This window comes from Myotis nattereri, assembly GCF_964212035.1.
Source record: "Myotis nattereri genome assembly, chromosome: 3".
Classification (NCBI taxonomy): domain Eukaryota; kingdom Metazoa; phylum Chordata; class Mammalia; order Chiroptera; family Vespertilionidae; genus Myotis; species Myotis nattereri.
The window spans coordinates 103,805,414-103,824,106 of record NC_138077.1 but is presented as its reverse complement, the minus strand read 5'-3'; the positions used below and the strand labels follow the sequence as shown (position 1 = coordinate 103,824,106).

The window sequence follows — 18,693 nt, the reverse complement described above, 5'->3', positions numbered from 1 at the left end:
CATCTACTGATGGACAATTGGGCTGTTGCCAGATCTTAGTTATTGCTATGAACATAGGGGTTCATATATTCTTTGTGATTGGTATTTCGGGATCCTTAGGATATATTCCCAGAAGTGGGATGGCTGGGTCAAATGGCAGTTCCATTTGTAATTTTTTTGAAGAAACTCCATACTTTTTTCCATTATGGTTGCACTAGTCTGCATTCCCACCACTAGGGTTCCCTTTTCTGCATATCCTCATCAGCACTTGCTGTTTGTTGATTTGTTGATGGTAGCCATTCAGGCAGATGTAAGGTGATACTTCATTGTGGTTTTAATTTGCTACTCTCTGATGATCAGTGATGTTGAGCATATTTTATCTATTTTTATATAATAAAGTATCTATTTAGGTCCTTTGCCTGTTTTTTAAAATTTAATTGTTTGTCTTCCTTTTGTTGAGTTATATGAGTTCTTTAAATATTTTGGAAATTAACCCCTTATCAGATATATATTGGGGAATATGTTCTTCCAAACAGTGAGTTCCCTTTTCATTTTGTTGATGGTTTCCTTTACTATGCAGAAGCTTATTAGTTTGATGTAGTCCCATTTGTTTATTTTTTCTTTGTTGCCCTTGCGCTAGGAGATGTAGAGACTGTACTCCATTGTATGCTCTTACCTCCTTTGACAAATATTAATAAACCATAATGGTGTGAGTCAATTTGTTCCATTGATCTATAAGTCTGTTCTTGTGCCAGTACCAGGCTGTTTTGATTATAATAGCTTTGTAGTATAGCTTGTCATCCAGTATTGTGATCCTTCCAACTTTGTTCTTCTTTCTCAAGATTGGTGAGGCTATTTGGGGTTCTTTTTGGTTCCATATAAATTTTTGAAATGTTTGTTCTAGATCTGTAAAATATATCATTGGTATTTTAATAGGGATTGCATTGTATCTATAGATTTCTTTTAGTAGGATGGACATTTTAATGATGTTAATTCTTCCAACCCATGAACACAGTAATGCTTCCACCTGTTTATATCTTCCACTATTTTTCCCCCCATGTTTTATAGTTTTCTGAGTACAGGCCTTTTACTTCCTTGGTTAAGTTTATTCCTAGGTATCTTATTTTTTTTGTTATTGCAATGTTAAATGGGATTGTGTTTTAGTTTCTCTACTTTAGAGTTCATTATTGGTGAATAAAATGCCATCAATTTCTGGATGTTAATTTTATATCCTGCTACATTGGCAATTCATTTATTAAATCTGGTACTTTTTTGGTGGAGTCTTTAGGGGTTTTTGTGTACAATATCATGTCATCTGTGATTAATGACAGTTTTACTTCCTCCTTTACAATTTGGATGCCTTTTATTTTTTCTGCTTGTCTAATTGCTGTGGTTAGGACTTCCAGTACTATCTATATCATAAAAGGCCCGTGGTCGTCATGCCATAAGGGCAGAACTACCAAACAACCAGTCACCAGGAGGTGCTGGAGCACCTCTCAGGCCCCCACCCCACCCCCCACCTCCCCCCTGCCGGGGCACCGGCAGCGTCTGCAGAGCATGTGAGGTGTCGCAGGGCGGCGGACATGGCCCTGACTAGGCCTAGGGGACCCTACACACACATGATTTAATAGTGGTGTGGACCTCTAGTGTTGAATAAGAGTGGTGAGAGTGAATATTTCTGTCTTGTTCCTGTTCTTAAGGGAAATAGTTTTAGTTTTGCCCATTGAGTATGATGTTGCTGTAGGTTTGTCATATATGGCCTTTATTATGTTGAGGTATGATCCCCCTATTCCCACTTTGCTGAAAATTTTTATCAAAAATTGGTACTGACAGAGGCTGCCATCTGTCAAGGCAAGATGGGTTAGCACAGGAGACAGAACCCCCAACAGCAAGGCCTTGCACACACGAAGAGCACCCACAGCAGGATCCTCTCCAGACCCTGCCCCAGCTGGGTACAACAGGGACCCCTATCAACCGAATCCCTATCATGGCCAAGCAGATCCTAGACCTGTACATGCTGTACAAGCTGGTGACAGAGAAGGGTGGCCTGGTGGAGATCATCAACAAGAAGATATGGAGGGAGATCACCAAAGGCCTGAACCTGCCCACATCCATCACCAGTGCCGCCTTCACCCTGAGGACCCAGTACATGAAGTACCTCTATGCTTACGAGTGTGAGAAGAAAGCCTTGAGCTCCCCAGCTGAGCTCCAGGCAGCCATTGATGGCAACCGGCGGGAGGGCCGCCGGCCCAGCTACAGCTCTTCCCTCTTTGGCTACTCGCCCACTGCCACGGCTGCTGCCACCAGGGCCCCTGCCCTTCTCTCGACACCCAAGATCCGCTTCCCTGTCCTTGGGCTGGGCTCCAGCAGTGGTACCAGTGGCAGCAGCCCTCGGATACCCCCAGCAACTACTCTCAGGAAAGGCCAGCAGGCTAGCACCCGGATGGCCACACTGGAGCAGCTGCGGGAACGGCTGGAGTCAGGAGAGCCCCCTGAGAAGAAGGCTTCCAGGCTGTCGGAGGAGGAGCAGCGCCTAGTGCAGCAGGCCTTCCAGCGCAACTTTTTCAGCATGGCCCGGCAGCTACCCATGAAGATCCGGGTCACCGGCAGGGAAGACAGATCAGAGGCCTCGGCGACAGCGCTGAATCTGACCTCGGGCAGCATCGGGAGCATTAACATGTCTGTGGATATCGACGGCACCACCTATGCAGGTGTGCTGTTTGCCCAGAAGCCTGTGGTCCACCTCATCGCAGGGTCTGCTCCCCAGAGCATCAGCAGCAGCAGCAGCAGTTCTCACTGCTCACCAAGTCCTACCTCATCACGGGGCACCCCCAGTGCAGAGCCCTCCACCAGTTGGTCCCTCTGAGGGGCAGGACCCAGCTTCCACTCCCCACTCTTCTGTCGAGAGTGCAGGAAGTTGATGCACAAAATTTACCTCATCTCACGGATCCCATGTCAAATACCAGATGTTGCAAGTTTGGACATGTCCACTTGTCCAGGCTCCATTCAGGTCCTGCTGTACTCGGGGGACAGGGAGAGGCTAGAGGGGCAGACAGAGCAGCGTTGTCCAATCAGAGATTGTCCTGGAGAAATGGGTGGGGTCTGTGGACAGCCAGCTTCCTGGGGATTTCCAGGCCCCCTCCCATCCTGGGCACAGTGTATTGACAATCTGTAAACCGACACAAGGCTGGAGGCCCTCCATATCCTTTCTCCTTTAATTTATTTTCCTTCCCCTGTCTTCTGCCATGACCCCAGGGTCACTGGTCCCTTCCCCTGCTCAGTGCCCCAATCTTTAACTTTCATGTGGGTCTGCTAGGAGCCAAGTGCATGCCTTCCTATCCCTACCTGCTGAGAATGAGATGGGGCTTTCCTTACCTAACATATTGGTTCCTGGGGCAGGGGTCCCTCCAATTCAAGTCTTGAAGCAGTCCTCAGTTCCCAAGGCCCATTGGACATCTGCTAAGGGAGAGGCAGAGCCTTACAGGGCTGCCCAGGCAGGCCCTAGCACCCACTTCAAACTGCCCCTTTTCTGACCCTCTTGGACCCTATGCTTCCCACTTGCCCTTGTTGGTCACCTGTGCCAAGAAAAGCCCACTTGTCCCTTGACCGGTCTTCTCTTGGGGCCATCTTAGCCCTAACACCCCCAAGCCTGCTAACATCAGGTTCATTGAAATACCTCAGATTTGTAATTGTTGATGTTTGATTCTTCAGGAAGTATTTGCATCTCTGAAGTCTTTTTATATGTGTTTTGCTGACCTGATTTTTTATTTAAAATTTTTTATTATTATAGCACCAAAGATATGAGAGCAGATCACCCCAAGCCAAACAAATGATTTGGTACCCCAGCCCCTCTGGCCCTTCCTTGCAACCTTAGTGAGGAAGCGGGAGGCAGGCAGGAGAGATGACTCAGGGATCAGAGCGGCAGGGAGGAGGTGGAGTGGAAGCCTGGCTGGGTCCTGAAACCATACCAGTTCTGAAGATGGTCCTCCATCCATTTCCTGCCATAACAGGCCTAGTCCCAACCCCTACCCCCTACTCTCCAGTGGGGGTAGTATATCTCCCCTTCATTTTACACTCCCACCTCAGGACAGGCAAGCCATGGCCCTTAGAAGATGAGAGAGCTTTATCTTCTCTTGAACCCTGGAGTGGAGCGGGCTGCTCCTGTGTTGTAAGGAAGAGCTGGTTCTCACACAAGGCTCTCGTGGAAATGGATAAGCCCTGCGGTATGTCGTAGACAACACGCACTTGACGTTGCTGGGCTGTAGGAGCCCGTACTGGCTCGAGCCCACACCTGGCTAACATTCAGTCCTGTCTAGGAAAGGAAAGAGAATTTCAGAGCTTGAGCACAAAATGTGCTGCAGCTCTGCTGGACCTTGTCTTCTCTCCCCCATTCCCTGGCCCTCCACCAGGGCTGACCCTCTTACCAGGCATGTGCGGGTGTGGGCAGAGAAGGGCATTTGGAACCTGGTGCCCGGGAGGAGCCCAGTTGGCTGGCACTGGGCCCACCTGAAGGTGTTACAGATATTTGCCAGTGTGTTTCTCAGGGGTTTGGTCACGAAGAATGGACTCTTCCCACCCAGAGGACACAGGGATAGCACACTGTCTTTCTGGTCATTGGATTCGATCCCTTAGGCAGCTGGCCCGGCCTCCCCTCTCAGTGAACCCTTGCTGTCCTCAGGACAGCAGCAGGGTCTCAGCCTGAAAGCCTGGGAGTGGAGGCACCAGTAGGTGTCTCTAGGAACAGGGCCTGGGCCATGAGGAACCCTGAAGGCCCCACAGGCAGGCAGCCCGGGCAGCTCTGTCCCCTTGCCCTCCCCATCTTAGGTGTATTCTAGACAGAAAAACGTGATAGCACATGGGTAGCCCAGGCAGTGGATAAATACCTCAGACATCTTCTTGCAGCAAGTGTCTGTATATGTTGTGATTATTTTCTATCTTACATGTTCTTGAATGTTTATATTTCAATAAACCTCTACCTCTTCAAAAAAAAAAAAATTGGTACTGGCTTTTGTTGAATCCTTTTCTGCATCTATTGTTATGATAATGTGATTTTTATCCTTGTCCTTCTCTTTATGTGTTGTATCATATTTATTGATTTGTAAATATTGTACCAGCCTTGCCTTCCCAGAATAAATCCTGCTTGGTCATGGTATATGATCTTTTTAATAAATTCCTGGACCAAATTTACTGATATTTTGTTGAGGACTTTAGCATCTATATTCATCAGGGATATTCGCCTGTAATTTTCTTTATTTGTAGTGCCTTTATCTGGTTTTGGAATTAGGATAGTGATGGCCTAGTTAAAAGATCTTGAAAGTCTTCATTCCTCTTGAATTTTTTGGAATAGTTTGGGGAGGTTAGGTGTTAGGTCATCTTTGACTGTTTGGTAAAACTTGCCTGTAAAGCCATCTGGTTCAGGACTTTGGTTTGCTGGGAATTTTTTAAAATTACTGCTTCCATTTCATTAGTTGTTATTTGTCTATTCCAGTGATGGCGAACCTTTTGAGCTCAGCGTGTCAGCATTTTGAAAAACCCTAACTTAACTCTGCTGCCGTGTCACATATAGAAATTTTTTGATATTTGCAACCATAGTAAAACAAAGACTTATATTTTTGATATTTATTTTATATATTTAAATGCCATTTAACAAAGAAAAATCAACCAAAAAAATGAGTTCATGTGTCACCTCTGACACGCGTGTCATAGGTTTGCCATCACTGGTCTATTCATTAGTTGTTATTTTTTTCTTCTTCTGATTCTTCCTGATTGAGTTTTGGAAGATTGTATATTTTAGGAATTTGCCCATTTTGCTCAGGTTACTAAATTGGTTGGTATATACTAGTAGTTGTTCATAGTATTTTCTTACAATCCTTTGTATTTCTGTGATGTGAGTTATTACTTCGCCTCTTTCATTTCTGATTTTATAAATTTGGTCCTTTCTCTTTGTTTTTGATGAGTCTGACTAAAGGTTGATCAATCCTGTTTATCTTTTCAAAGAACCAGTGGTTTCATTGATCTTTTTTATTGTTTTTTTAAGTCTCTATGTCATTTATTTCCTCTCTGATCTTTGTTAGTTCCTTCCTTTTACTTACTCTGGGCTTTTCTTGTTGTTCTCTTTTAGTTGTAGGGTTAGATAGTTTATTTGAGATTTTCTTATTGCTGGAGGTAAGCCTGTAATGCTATGAACTTCCCTCTCAGGACTGCTTTCACTGTGTCCAATGGATTTTGGGTTATTGGGTGTTCATTTTCATTTGTTTTCAGGAAGTTTTTTTTATTTATTTCTTGATCTCATTGGTAATCCATTCATTGTTTAATAACATGCCATTTAGCCTCCTTGTGTTTGAATGTTTTTGAGTGTTTTTATTGTGTTGATTTCTACTTTCATGCCATTATGATTTGAGAAGGTGCTTGATATTGCAGTCTTCTTGAACTTGTAAAGACTTATTTTATGTCCTAACATGTGGTCTATCTTTGAGAATGTCTCATGTACACTTATCAAGAATGTATATTCTGCAGCTTTTGGATGAAATGTTCTGTAAATATCAACTAAACCCATCTAATCTAGTTTGTCATTTAAGGTAATTATTTGTTTGTTATTTGTCTATTCATTAGTTGTCATTTGTCTGGAAGATCTATCCACTGATGTCAGTGGGGTGTTAAATGAAATACTAGATCAGATGGATTTAATTGATATCTTCAGAGCATTTCACCCCAAAGCAGCAGAATATACATTCTTTTATATACACAGGAAACATTTTCTAGGATAGACCACATGGTAGGACACAAAACAAGTCTCAATAAATTTAAGAAAATTGAAACGATATCAAGCATCTTCTCTGACTATAATAGTATGAAACTAAAAATCAATCACAAGAAAAAACTGAAAAACATACACACAAATACATAAAGGCTAAATCACATGCTACTAAACAATGAATAGATCAACAATGAGATCAAGGAAGAAATCAAAAGATACCTTGAAACAAATGAAAATGAGAACACCATAATCCCAAACCTATGGGACACAGTAAAAGCAGTCCTAAGAAAGAAATTCATAGCATTATAAGCCTACCTCAAGAAACAAGAAAAATTCAAATGAATGATCTAACTTTATACTTAAAGGAACTAGAAAGATAAAAACAAAGACAAAAGTGAGCAGAGGAAGAAAATAATAAAGATCAGAGCAGAAATAAATAAAAGAGTCTTAAAAAACTACAAAAAGATCAATGAAAATATAAACAAGATCGGAAAACCTTTAACCTGACTCATCAAGGAAAAAAGAAAGAACCCAAATAAATAAAATCAGAAATGAAAGAGGAGAAATAGCAACCAACTCTACAGAAATACAAGGGATTGTAGAAAAATACTACGAACAACTATATGCCAACAAACTGGACAATCTGAATGAAATGGACATATTTCTAGAAATATATAATCTTCTATAACTAAATCAGGAAGAATCAGAGAATCTGAATAGACAGATTACAACTAATGAAAATAAAGCAGTAATAATAAAACTCAGAACAAAGAAAAGTTCTCTCTGGAACAAATGGCTTCACAGGAGAATTTTACTAAACATTCACAGAAGAACTAATACCTATCCTCAAAATATTCCAAAAAAAATTCAAGAACACTAACAAACTCATTTTATGAGGCCAGCATTATCCTAATTCTAAAACCAGATAAAGATTACAAAGAAAGAGAATTACCGGCCAGTATCTCTGATGAGCATAGATGCTAAAATCTTCAACAAAATATATATTAGCAAACTGAATTCAGCAATACATTAAAACGATCATACACCATTATCAAGGGGCATTTATTCCTAGGATGCAAGGTTGGTACAATAGTCACAAATCAATTAATGTGACACATCACATAAACAAAATGAAGGATAAAAACCACACGATCATATCAATAGATGCAGAAAAAGCATTCAATAAAATCTAGGATCTATTTATTATGATACTCTCAGGAAAGCGGGCATAGAGGGAGCATACCTCAATGTAATGAAGGCCATAGGTGACAAACTCACAGCCAACATCAAACTCAATGGGCAAAAAAATAAATGTTTCCCTTAATATCTGGGAATTTATCCAAAGAAACCCGAAACACTAATTTGAAAGAATATATGCAACCCTGGGATCATGGCAGCATTATTTACAATAGTGAAGATTTGGAAGCAGCCCAAGTGCCCATCAGTAGATGAGTGGATAAAAAAAGCTGTGGTACATTTACACATCTATATAATGTAATATTGCTCAGCTGTAAGAAAGAAGGAAATCTTACCTTTTGTGACAGCATGGATAGACCTGGGAATTATTATGGTTAGTGAAATAAAACAATCAGAGAAATACAAGTATCATGCGATTTCACTTATATGTGGAATCCCGTGAACAAAATCCTTTATAATAAAAGGCTAATATGCAAATTGTCCCCTCAACTGGGAGTTTGACTGGGAGTTCAACTGAGAGTTTGACCAGGAGGTGGGGCCAGCTGGCCAACCACCCACAGCCCCGCCCCTCCCTCCAGCCCAGCCCAATTGCCCTGATCAGGGCAGGTCAGCCAGACCCCACCCGTGCCCAAATTTGTGCACCAGGCCTCTAGTAAACTAATAAAGTGGACACAGACTCATGGGTACAGAAAACAGAATGATAGCTGTCAGGGATGGGGAGTAGGAGCTGGGTGAGATAGGTAAAGGGATTAAGCACAGAATCAAAGAAAAACTCTTTGATACAGACTGCAGTATGGTGATTGCCAGAGGGAAGTGGGGTTTGGGAGGAAATAGAAGAGGTAAAGGGGAGATAAGTGGTGATGGAAGGAAACTTGGAGTGGTAAACACACAATACAATATACAGATAATGTATTCTATAATTGTATACCTGAAACCTATATAATTTTATTAACCAATGCCACCCAATAAATTCAATTTAAAATATATGTAAATGAACAACAAAAAAACCCCACCTAAAACCTAAGAGTTAAATTCTTAAAAGTTTATGGGTTTGAGAGCAGTGAGCTAAACCCCCACTGAGGTAGCAGAGTGCTGGTTAGCTAATTAAATCCATTCACCCCTTCTTCTTTAGTAACAGAACCCCAATTTTATTCAGTGAGTCAAAGTGTCCAGCTAAGATCATTTTTCACAGCCTTTCTTACACCTAGGCATGGCAATAAGACATATAAGTTGAAGATTATTAGGAGAGCTCTATCTATGAAGCTACCTTAGTTGGGAGCATCCTGTCTTTGTTTTTCCCCCCTTCTCCCCCTTCCTCATTTCTGAAATTAAAAAATGTTCCAGGAGTTCCAGTACCCTATTGGACTATGAGGTAACTGGAAGGTGGAGGTCTTTTCTTGGGATAGCAAATTACAAGGACCAAGAAATTATGGTACAGTGATGACATGACATCACATATCCATCACATATCCAGCCATCCATATCCTGGATTGTCCTCTTCCAGACTGTTTTTACATTCCCAGAAGGAAAAGAAAAATGCATATTTTTTTAAAGAAAAAAAGAAGTAACATGGTTTAAGATATCATCTCATCACACTGCTAATATTATACCCAGCTGGGAAAAACTGAAAGTGTTTCCCTTAAGATTAGGAAAAAGACAGGAATGTCTACTCTCACCAATCTTATTCAACACTAGGGGCATGGTGCACGAATTAGTGCACATTGAAAAGAAATTAGAAGAAATATCTTAATATCGCTATTCGTCCTTTCTCTATAATAGAAGTGTCAACCAAATTCACGATTATCAATAACAGATGGAAACACCCATGTGTGGTTGGCACCAGCAAAAGCTTTATATATATAAACTAGAGGCCCAGTGCACAAAAATTTGTGCACTCGAGGGAGAGGGAGGTCCCTCAGCCTGGCCTGTGCCCTCTCGCAGTCTGGGACCCCTCGGGGGATGACCACCTGCTGGCTTACGCCACTCCCCATGGGACTGGGCCTAAGCTGGCAATCAGACATCCCTCTGGCAGCTTGGGGGCCCTCGGGGGATGTCCACTTGCCAGCAGGGAGCAGACCTAAGCTGCAGTCGGACATCCTTAGCGCTGCTGAGGCTCCCACCACCACCGCTGTACTGGCAGCCATCAGCCTGGCTTGTGGCTGAGCAGAGCTCCTCCATGTGGGAGCTCACTGACCACCAGAGGGCAGCTCCTGCATTGAGCGTCTGCCCCCTGGTGGTCAGTGTGTGTCATAGTGACCAGTCATTCCCAGTCTTTCTGCTGTTAGGGTCAGTTTGCATATTACCCTTTTACTATATAGGATAGAGGCCTGGTGCACGGGTGGGGGCTGGCTGGTTTGCCCTGTAGGGTGTCCTGGATCAGGGTGGGGGTCACCACTGGGGTGCCTGGCCAGCCTGAGTGAGGGGCTGATGGCTGTTTTCAGCTGGTCACACCCCCTTTAGGGTGGAGGTCCCTACTGGGGTGCCTGGCCAGCCTGGGTGAGGGGCTGATGGCTGTTTTCAGGATGGCCACACCTCCTTTAGGGTGGGGGTCCCCACTGGAGTGCCTGGCCAGTCTGGATGCGGGGCTGAGGATTTTCAGGCTGGCCAAGCCCGCTAGCGACTGAAGCTCCCAGCCTCTCCTTTTTTTCTTTTTCTTTTTTTTATTCTGGGATTTATTTACCTTCTATAACTGAAACTTTGTTGCTGCTCCAGCTCCAAGGCCACAGCATGCTGAAAGCAGGTATCTGGGGTTTGTTTAGCTTCTATAATTGCAACTTTGTTGCTTTTGGAGCTCATAGCCGGCTGCAGCAGATGGGGAACCTTGGCTTCCTCCATCACTGGAGCAAGCAAGCCTCCTGCTCGCTTCAGCTACATGGCTTCCGGCTGCCATCTTTGTTGGCGGTTAATTAGCATATCACCCTGATTAGCCAATGGGAAGTGTAGCGGAGGTATGGTTAATTTCAATATTTGTCTATTATTAGATAGGATAGGTAAACTTGCTTAATTAGACCTGCTTTCTGATTTAGCTAAACTTTTTGCAGCCCTGTGAAGCACCTCAACTTCTCTTTCAGGTAATTGTCAGTAACACAGCAGTAAATATCAACACAAAGCAGATTATTATTGTAGATCATGCAGGGAGAGCAAAGGGTAAAATATTTAACTGCAGCAATGTTTGACTAATATTTATCTGTGCAATTAGAAAACCTGAAGTCATTTTCAAGGTCCACCATTTCTTACTTCTTTTATGTCGGGTCAAGTTTCTAAGCTTCTTAAATATCCATTTTCCAGCTAATGAAAAGAAAATGAGATTCCACTAAGTCTCCTATCTACCTACTCTAGGACTTCTGTGAGGATCAAACAAGATGAGGCATGGGAAAACACTTCACAGAAATTTGGTTAAAGTGTAAAATGTTTGCACCTGGCTATAAAGCAACTCATGTTCCTGGGCTGAATAAACTCCAAGGAGGCTAGTCGCTAGGGAGAAGAAGCTAGGCATTGCTACATGACGTCATTATCTGGCGCCCACAGCCACCATTTCTGGACTGGGCTGGGCTGTGGGCTGCATTTTGCTCCATGGGGTCTCAGCAACGTTGGTTGTGATCTGGTAGACTGTCACTCTGGGATGGTGGCACAACCTGGTCCCACTTGGGGGAGGCCAAGTGTTGCTTTGTGGGTTCCAGGTCCGAGGTGCTGTTTCTCTGTAAATGGCCAGTGTGGGTCACAGCAGCTCCTACATTGAGCATCTGCTCCCTGGTGGTCAGTGTGCATCCTAGTGACCAGTTGGAGGGTTGGACACATAGCATATTAGCCTTTTATATATATAGACTAGTGGCCCGATGCACGAATTTCATGCACATTAAAAGGGGATTAATTAGGGAAAATATTTTAATATTGCTATTTGCCCTTTCTCTATAATAGAAGTGTCAGAGATGAAAAAAAATTAGTAAAATGTATATGAAAATCTTCCTCCTGTCAGAGTCTGGGGTGCACCATGGGACCCAGAGTCAAGTACCCGCCCACCCATGTGCGCCTCAAAATTGCACGAGACCATTGGGCTAGATCCAAACCTGGCCGGTTTCACCCTTGCAAGCCCCACTGGGTGTGTGTGTGGGGGAGGCACAGCCACAGGTCCCCTGGCCCGGCGCTGGGGTGGGGGGCATGGCCTGAGGCTCCCCAGCCTGGGCTGGGGTGGGGGGCGTGCCTTGAGGTCCCCTTTCAAGCCCTGCTGGGTGGAGGACATGGCCTGAGGTTCCCCGTCAAGCCCCGCCAAGTGGGGGGTGCAGCCTCAGGTCCCCTGGCCTGGTGCTGGGGTGGGGGGCACAGCCTCAGGTCCCCCAGCCTGGCACTGAGATGGGGGAGCAGCCTGAGGTCCCCTGGCCCAGCACCAGGGTCGGGGGGCACACCTTGAGGTCCCCAATAAAACCCCGCTGGGCGGGGGATGCAGCCTCAGGCCCCCCAGCCTGGCGCCAGGGCAGGGGGCACGGCCTGAGGTCTCCCATCAAGCCCTGCTGGGTGGGGGGGCGTGGCCTGAGGTCCCCTACCTGGCGCCAAGGCAGGGGGCACTGCCTGATGTCCCCTGTCAAGCCCCACGGTAGCGGGGGGGGGGGGGGGTGGGCGGGCACAGCCTCAGGTCCCTGCTGATTGCTCATTAAGGCTCGTATGGGAACTCGGCCTCTACTATAGGTGCAGCCATCTTGTGTATGGAAACCCCGTCTCCACTGTGGGCACCCCCAGCTTTGTGGTGGAGTGATGGTCAATTTGCACATTCCCTCTTTATTATATAGGACTAGGGGCCCAGTGCATGAATTTGTGCACCTTGAAAGGAACTGTGGAACATGAGGCTGCTGTTGGCACAGGGGTGGGTCTTGGCCCATCCTCTGTGCCCCTGCCCAGCCCCTCCCACAGTGTCCCCGCTCTCCTGTCTTCTGGCAGCCCCAGTCCCACTGACACCAATCCCATGTGCTGAGGGTGCTGGCCCCGCTCGCACCCGCTGACGGCGCGGAGTGATTGGGGACGGCACCAGCAGCAGGTGCAAATAGGGCCAGCACCAGCAGCAGATGCGAGTGGCAGCTCCAGTGCTGGCAGCAGGTGCAAGCAGGGCCGGTGCTGGCAGCAGGTGCGAGTGCCAGGCAGGACTGTGGTGTGGGGGAGCAAAGAATTTTCAGTAACCACAAGAGGCTCGCCCTGATGACAGCAAATAGCACCCCACCTTGGTCTGGCACCCCTGCTCAGACTGCTCCACCATCCCACTGAGGCCCATACTTGCCATGTTCTGTGCTCTACCGCCTGCTGTCAATGCCCACCATGTTCCATGCGTGCCCCTGGTGGTCAGGGCACATCGTAACAACCAGTTGTTCAGTTGTTCATTTGTCCTACTGTTCGGTCTATTTGCATATTAGGGTTTTATATATATAGACTAGAGGCCCGGTGCACAAAAATTTGTGAACTCGGGGGGTAGGGGGCGTCCCTCAGCCTGGCCTGTGCCCTCTCGCAGTCTGGGACCCCTTGGGAGATAACGACCTGCTGGCTTAGGCCTGCTCCCAGGTGGCAGAGGGCAGGCCCAATCTCTAGGTGCAGCCCCTGGTTGGGCTCAGAGCAGGGCCGATTGGGGTGTTGGGGCACCGCCCCCTGTCATGCACAGAGCAGGGCGGATTGGGAGGTTGCGATGCCACCCTCAGTCACGCTCTGGGTAGGGCCGATTGGGGGATTGGAGCACCGCCCCCTGTCACACTCAAGGCAGGGTCGATGGGAAGGTTGTGGCGCCACCCCCTGTCACCCACAGAGCAGGGCCAATCAGGGGGGTTGGGGCTCCTTACCCTGTCACGCACAGAGCAGGGCGGATCAGGGGGTTGGGACGCCTCCACTCTCACACTCAGGGCAGGGCCGATGGGGAGGTTATGGCTCTACCCTGTCACACACAGAGCAGGGCCGATCAGGGGGTTGGGGCGCCGCATCCTGTCACACACAGAGCCGCAGGGCGATCAGAGGTTGGGGAGCTCCCCCATATCAGGCACAGAGCAGGGCTGAACAGGAGGTTGGGGCACCTTCCCCTGTCACAAACAGAGTAGGGCGGATAGGGAGGTTGTGGCCCCGCCCCCTGTCACACACAGAGCTGCAGGGCCATCAGGGGGTTTGGGCGCTGCCCCCTGTCAAGCTGATCCTGGTGCCGGAGGCCTCTCGGCTCCGCTGATCCCGGTGCTGGGAGGCATATTACCCTTTTACTATATAGGTTAGAGGCCTGGTGCATGGGTGGGGCTGGCTGGTTTTCCCTGAAGGGTGTCCTCGATCAGGGTGGGGGTCCCCACTGGGGTGCATGGCCAGCCTGGGTGAGGGGATGATGGCTGTTTGCAGCTGGTCACACACCCTTCAGGGTGGGGGTCCCCACTGGGGTGCCTGGCCAGTCTGGGTGAGGGGCTGAGGGCTGTTTTCAGGCTGGCGGGTGACAGAAGCTCCCAACCGCTCCTTTTTTTCTTTTTAATTCTGGGCCAGCTTTAGCTCTGAGGCTCCAGCTCTTAGGCCTCCACTGCTGAAAGTAGCTATCTGGTTTGTTTCAGTTCGAAACAATGTATAACTCCAGCTCTGACTCCAGCTCTGAGATCCCAGCTCGCTGAAAGCAGGTTTCTGGGGTTTTTTTTTAGCTTCTATATTTGTTAAAATGTTTCAAACTGCAGGCTCAGAGGCCTGCAAGGTAGGCGGGCAACGTTGGTTTCCTCCGTCACTGAAGCAAGCAAGCCTCATGTTAGTTTCAAGCTGCCTGGCTGCCGGCCCTCATCTTGGCTGACAGTTAATTTGCATATCTCCCTGATTAGCCAATGGGAAGGGTAGCGGTCATACGCCAATTACCATGTTTCTCTTTTATTAGATAGGATAGTCTTAGAAGTCCTAGCCACAGAGATCAGACAAGAAGAAACAAAAATGGCATCCAAATTGGAAAGGAAGTAAAACTGTCATTACTTGCAAGACTGATAAATGAATTCAGTAAAATAGTAGGATTCAAAATAAATATTCAGAAATTGGTTGCATATTTTAAAAATCCTCATCTGAGGATATTTTTTTCCCATTGTTTTTCAGGGAGTGAATGGGAGCAGGAAAGGGGGAGAAAGAGAGAAAGAGAGAGAAACATCAATATGAGAGAGAGAGACATTGATTGGTTGCTTACCCAATGTGCCCCAACTGGGACTGGGGATGAACCTGCAATCCAGGTATGTGCCCTTGACCAGAATCAAACCTGTGACCCTTCCATGCACAGGCCAATGCTCTAACCACTGCGCACACTGACCAGGGCAATTGGTTGCATTTTTATACACCAAAAATGAACTATCAGAAAGAGAAACTAAAAAAACATTCCCATTTACAATTGCATAAAAATAAATCAATAAAGTACCAAGCTGGTAAAAGATCTGTACTTGGAAAATTATAAGACACTGATGAAAGAAATTAGAGGATAGGCGCTCTCCCTTCTGGGAGCATGCCCAGGCCTTTCCTCCACTTTCCCCCTCCTCCTCCATTCAGACCATTACCATTCTCACTCCCAAGTTCCTAGGGCCCTTCCTTTACCTCTATAATTTGTTTTCTAAATCAATTTCTTCTACAAATTACTTCTATCTCTGTGACTTTATAAATAAATGTTCTCTTATTAAAAAAAAGAAATTAGAGAATATACAAATACCATAAATGGAAGCATATATTCATAAATGTTCACAGATAAGAAGAATTAATCTCATTAAAATATGTCCATACTACCCAAAGAAATATACAGATTCAATGCAATCCCTATCAAAATACCAATGGCATATTTTACGGATCTAGAACAAATAATTCAAAAATTTATATGGAACCACAAAAGTTCCCAAATAGTAACAGTGATCTTGAGAAAGAAGAACAAAGTTGGAAGAATCATGCTACCTGATATCAAACTATACTACAAGGCCATAGTAATCAAAATAGCATGGTTCTGACACAAAAATAGACATATAGATAAAAATAACAGAGTAGGGAGCTCAGAAATAAACTCACACTTATATGGTCAATAAGTACATGACAAAGGAGGCAAAAACATGCAATGGGGTAAAGATATATTCAATAAATGGTGTTAAGGAAATTTGACAGATACTTAAAAGAAACCAAAACCTAGACCACCTACTTACACCATACACAAGAATAAACTAAAAATGGATAAAGTCTTAAATGTAAGATGTAAAACTATGTAACTTCCAGAAGAAAACATAGGCAGTAAATCACCAACATCTCTCATAGCAATGTTTTTTTCTGACGTATTTCCTTGGGCAAAGGAATAAAAATACATAAAAATAAAAATAATAAATAAATAAATAAATAAATAAATAAATAAATAGGACTACATCAAACAAAAGTTTTTGCACAGCAAAGGAAAGCATCAACAAAATGAAAAGACAACCTACTGAATGGGAGAAGATATTTGTCAATGATATATCTGAGAGGGAGTTAATATCCAAAAGTTATAAAGAACTCATACAACTCAATACCAAAATAAACAAGCAATTTAGAAATTGGCAGATAACTTTAATAGACACTTCTCCTAAGAGACCAATATGAAAAGAGATAAGCAAATTAAAATCACAATGAAATATCACCTCACACCTGTCAGAATGGCTATCATCAATAAATCAGCAAGCAACAAGTGTTGGTTTGGATGTGGAGAAAAGGGAATCCTAGTACCACCACTGGTGAGACTGCAGACTGGTGCAGCCACTGTGGAAAACAATATATAGGTTCCTCAAGAAATAGGTATATATCTGAGGAAACCAAGAACACTAAGTTAAAAGAATATATGCACCCCTATACACATTGCAGCATTATTTATAACTAGAGGCCTGGTGCATGAATTCGTGCATGGGTAGGGTTCCATGGGGGTTGGGGACCAGGATGTGATCGGTCCTGCAGGCAGGTGGTGGGATGCCCTTGCCTGGCGAGGATTCGGATCCATCCCGCTGACATTTGCACTGGTTGTTGGGAGCCATCTGGTGTCCGCTTTTATATTGTTTCTTCCTTGCAGAGTGTCTAGGGAGGAGAAGCGGCCATGGTGCCTGAAGCCGACTTCTAGGAGGCTGGTGATGCTGTTGTGATCGTGCTGGTGGCACTAGTACATTAGTTCCAGGGCCGTTCTCTGGAGATTGGACCTGCAGGACTACTGAGGGAGTGAGTGGCTGCTGCTGGGCTGGTGGGCTGCCAGGACGGGTTGGTCAGCTGAGTGGCGCTCCCACTGTGGGAGCACACTGACCACCAGGGGGCAGCTCCTGCATTGAGCGTCTGTCACCTAGTGGTCAGTGTGCATCATAGTGACTCATCAATGGGTTATTCCAATCATTCCGGTGGTTTGGTGGTAAGGGCCACTTAGGCTTTTATATATAGACTAGGGGCCCAGTGCATGAATTTGTGCACCTTGAAAGGAACTGTGGGCCATGAGGCCGCAGTGGGCATAGGGGCGGGTCTTGGCCCATCCTCCACACCCTTGCCTGGCCCCTTCCGCCATGGCCCTTGGTCCCCTGTCTGCTGGCAGCCCTGCTCCTGCCGCTGCTGCCACCACTCCCATGCACCGATGGTGCTGGCCCTGCTTGCACCCACTGACAGTGCAGAGCAGTTGGGGCCGGTGCCAGCATCGGGTGTGAGCAGGAGGAGGTGGAGAGGCCCTCAGGGGCGACTGGGGCTGGCACTGGCTGTGAATGCAAGTGGGGCTGGTGCTGGCAGCAGGTGCAAGAGGCAGCTGCCGACCCCGATCGCCCCGTAGGAGCAAGGGGAGGTAGAGAAGCCTGGAGGGGCGATCAGGCCCAGCAGCTGCTGCCCGCACTCATTGACAGTACTGAGGGACTGGGGCTGGCGCCGGGCAGCAGGTGTGAGTGGCAGCTCTGGTGCTGGCAATGAATGTGAGTGCAAGGCAGGACCCAAACCGGTAGTTGGACATCCCTTTTGCAATCTGGGACTGCTGGCTCCTAACCACTTGCCTGCCTGCCTGCCTGCCTGATCACACCTAACTGCCTCTGCCTGCCTGCCTCCCTGATCGCTGCCCTCCCCTGCCGGCCTGATCTCGCCCAGTCTCTGTCTCTCTTTGTTTTCCTCAGCAGCCCTCCAGGTCTCTCTGCCTCCCTGTCTCTCTTTTCCTCTTTCCCAGCTGGGAGGGGTTGGGGCTAGTGGGGGCTGCTCCACCCCCTTCCATCCAGGCCTTTTCAGGCCCAGTCTGTTTTGTTTCCTCATTCTGACAGAGGCTCTGAGAGCAAGCTGGGAGGGAGGGAAAGGAAGGGAGAAAAGGCTGTGAACTGGTGGGTGTTGTGTGTGTCTCTCTGTGTGTGTGGTTGTGAGTGTGAGTGCCGGCCCTGCCTCCCCCATCTCTGTCTCTGCTGCCACAAGTTCCCACCCACCAGAGCCTGCTGCACCTGCAGCATGGGTGTTAGGTTGAGTCTCTGGTCGTTGTGGATGTGACAGACCCAGGGTTTTTATATATTAGGATAACCAAGCTCTGGAAGCAACCCAAGTATCCATCAATAGGCCAGTGGATAACGAAGAGGTGATATATATGAATATATATACACTTGAGACCCAGTGCACGAAATTCGTACATGGGGGTGTGTGTCCCTCACCCAGCCTGCACCCTCTCCAATCTGAGACCTCTTGAGGTATGTCTGACTGCCCTAAACAGGCAGTCGGACATCCTTCTCACAATCCAGGACTGCTGGCTCCTAACCACTTGCCTGCCTGCCTGCCTGCCTGATTGCCCCTAACCGCTT

The 18,693-nt window shown here is 46.4% G+C and overlaps 1 protein-coding gene across 1 annotated transcript; it reads left to right on the top strand.

The window, feature by feature from the left end:
- Positions 1 to 683: 683 nt before the first annotated feature.
- Positions 684 to 2,845, top strand: LOC308515433 (AT-rich interactive domain-containing protein 3B-like; the record flags this gene model as incomplete). The annotated part of the gene is made up of 2 exons (XM_081086023.1): positions 684 to 688; positions 1,813 to 2,845. 2 exons carry the CDS (start codon positions 684 to 686, stop codon positions 2,843 to 2,845), a joined length of 1,038 nt encoding a protein of 345 aa, XP_080942149.1.
- Between the last annotated feature and the right edge of the window lie 15,848 nt (positions 2,846 to 18,693).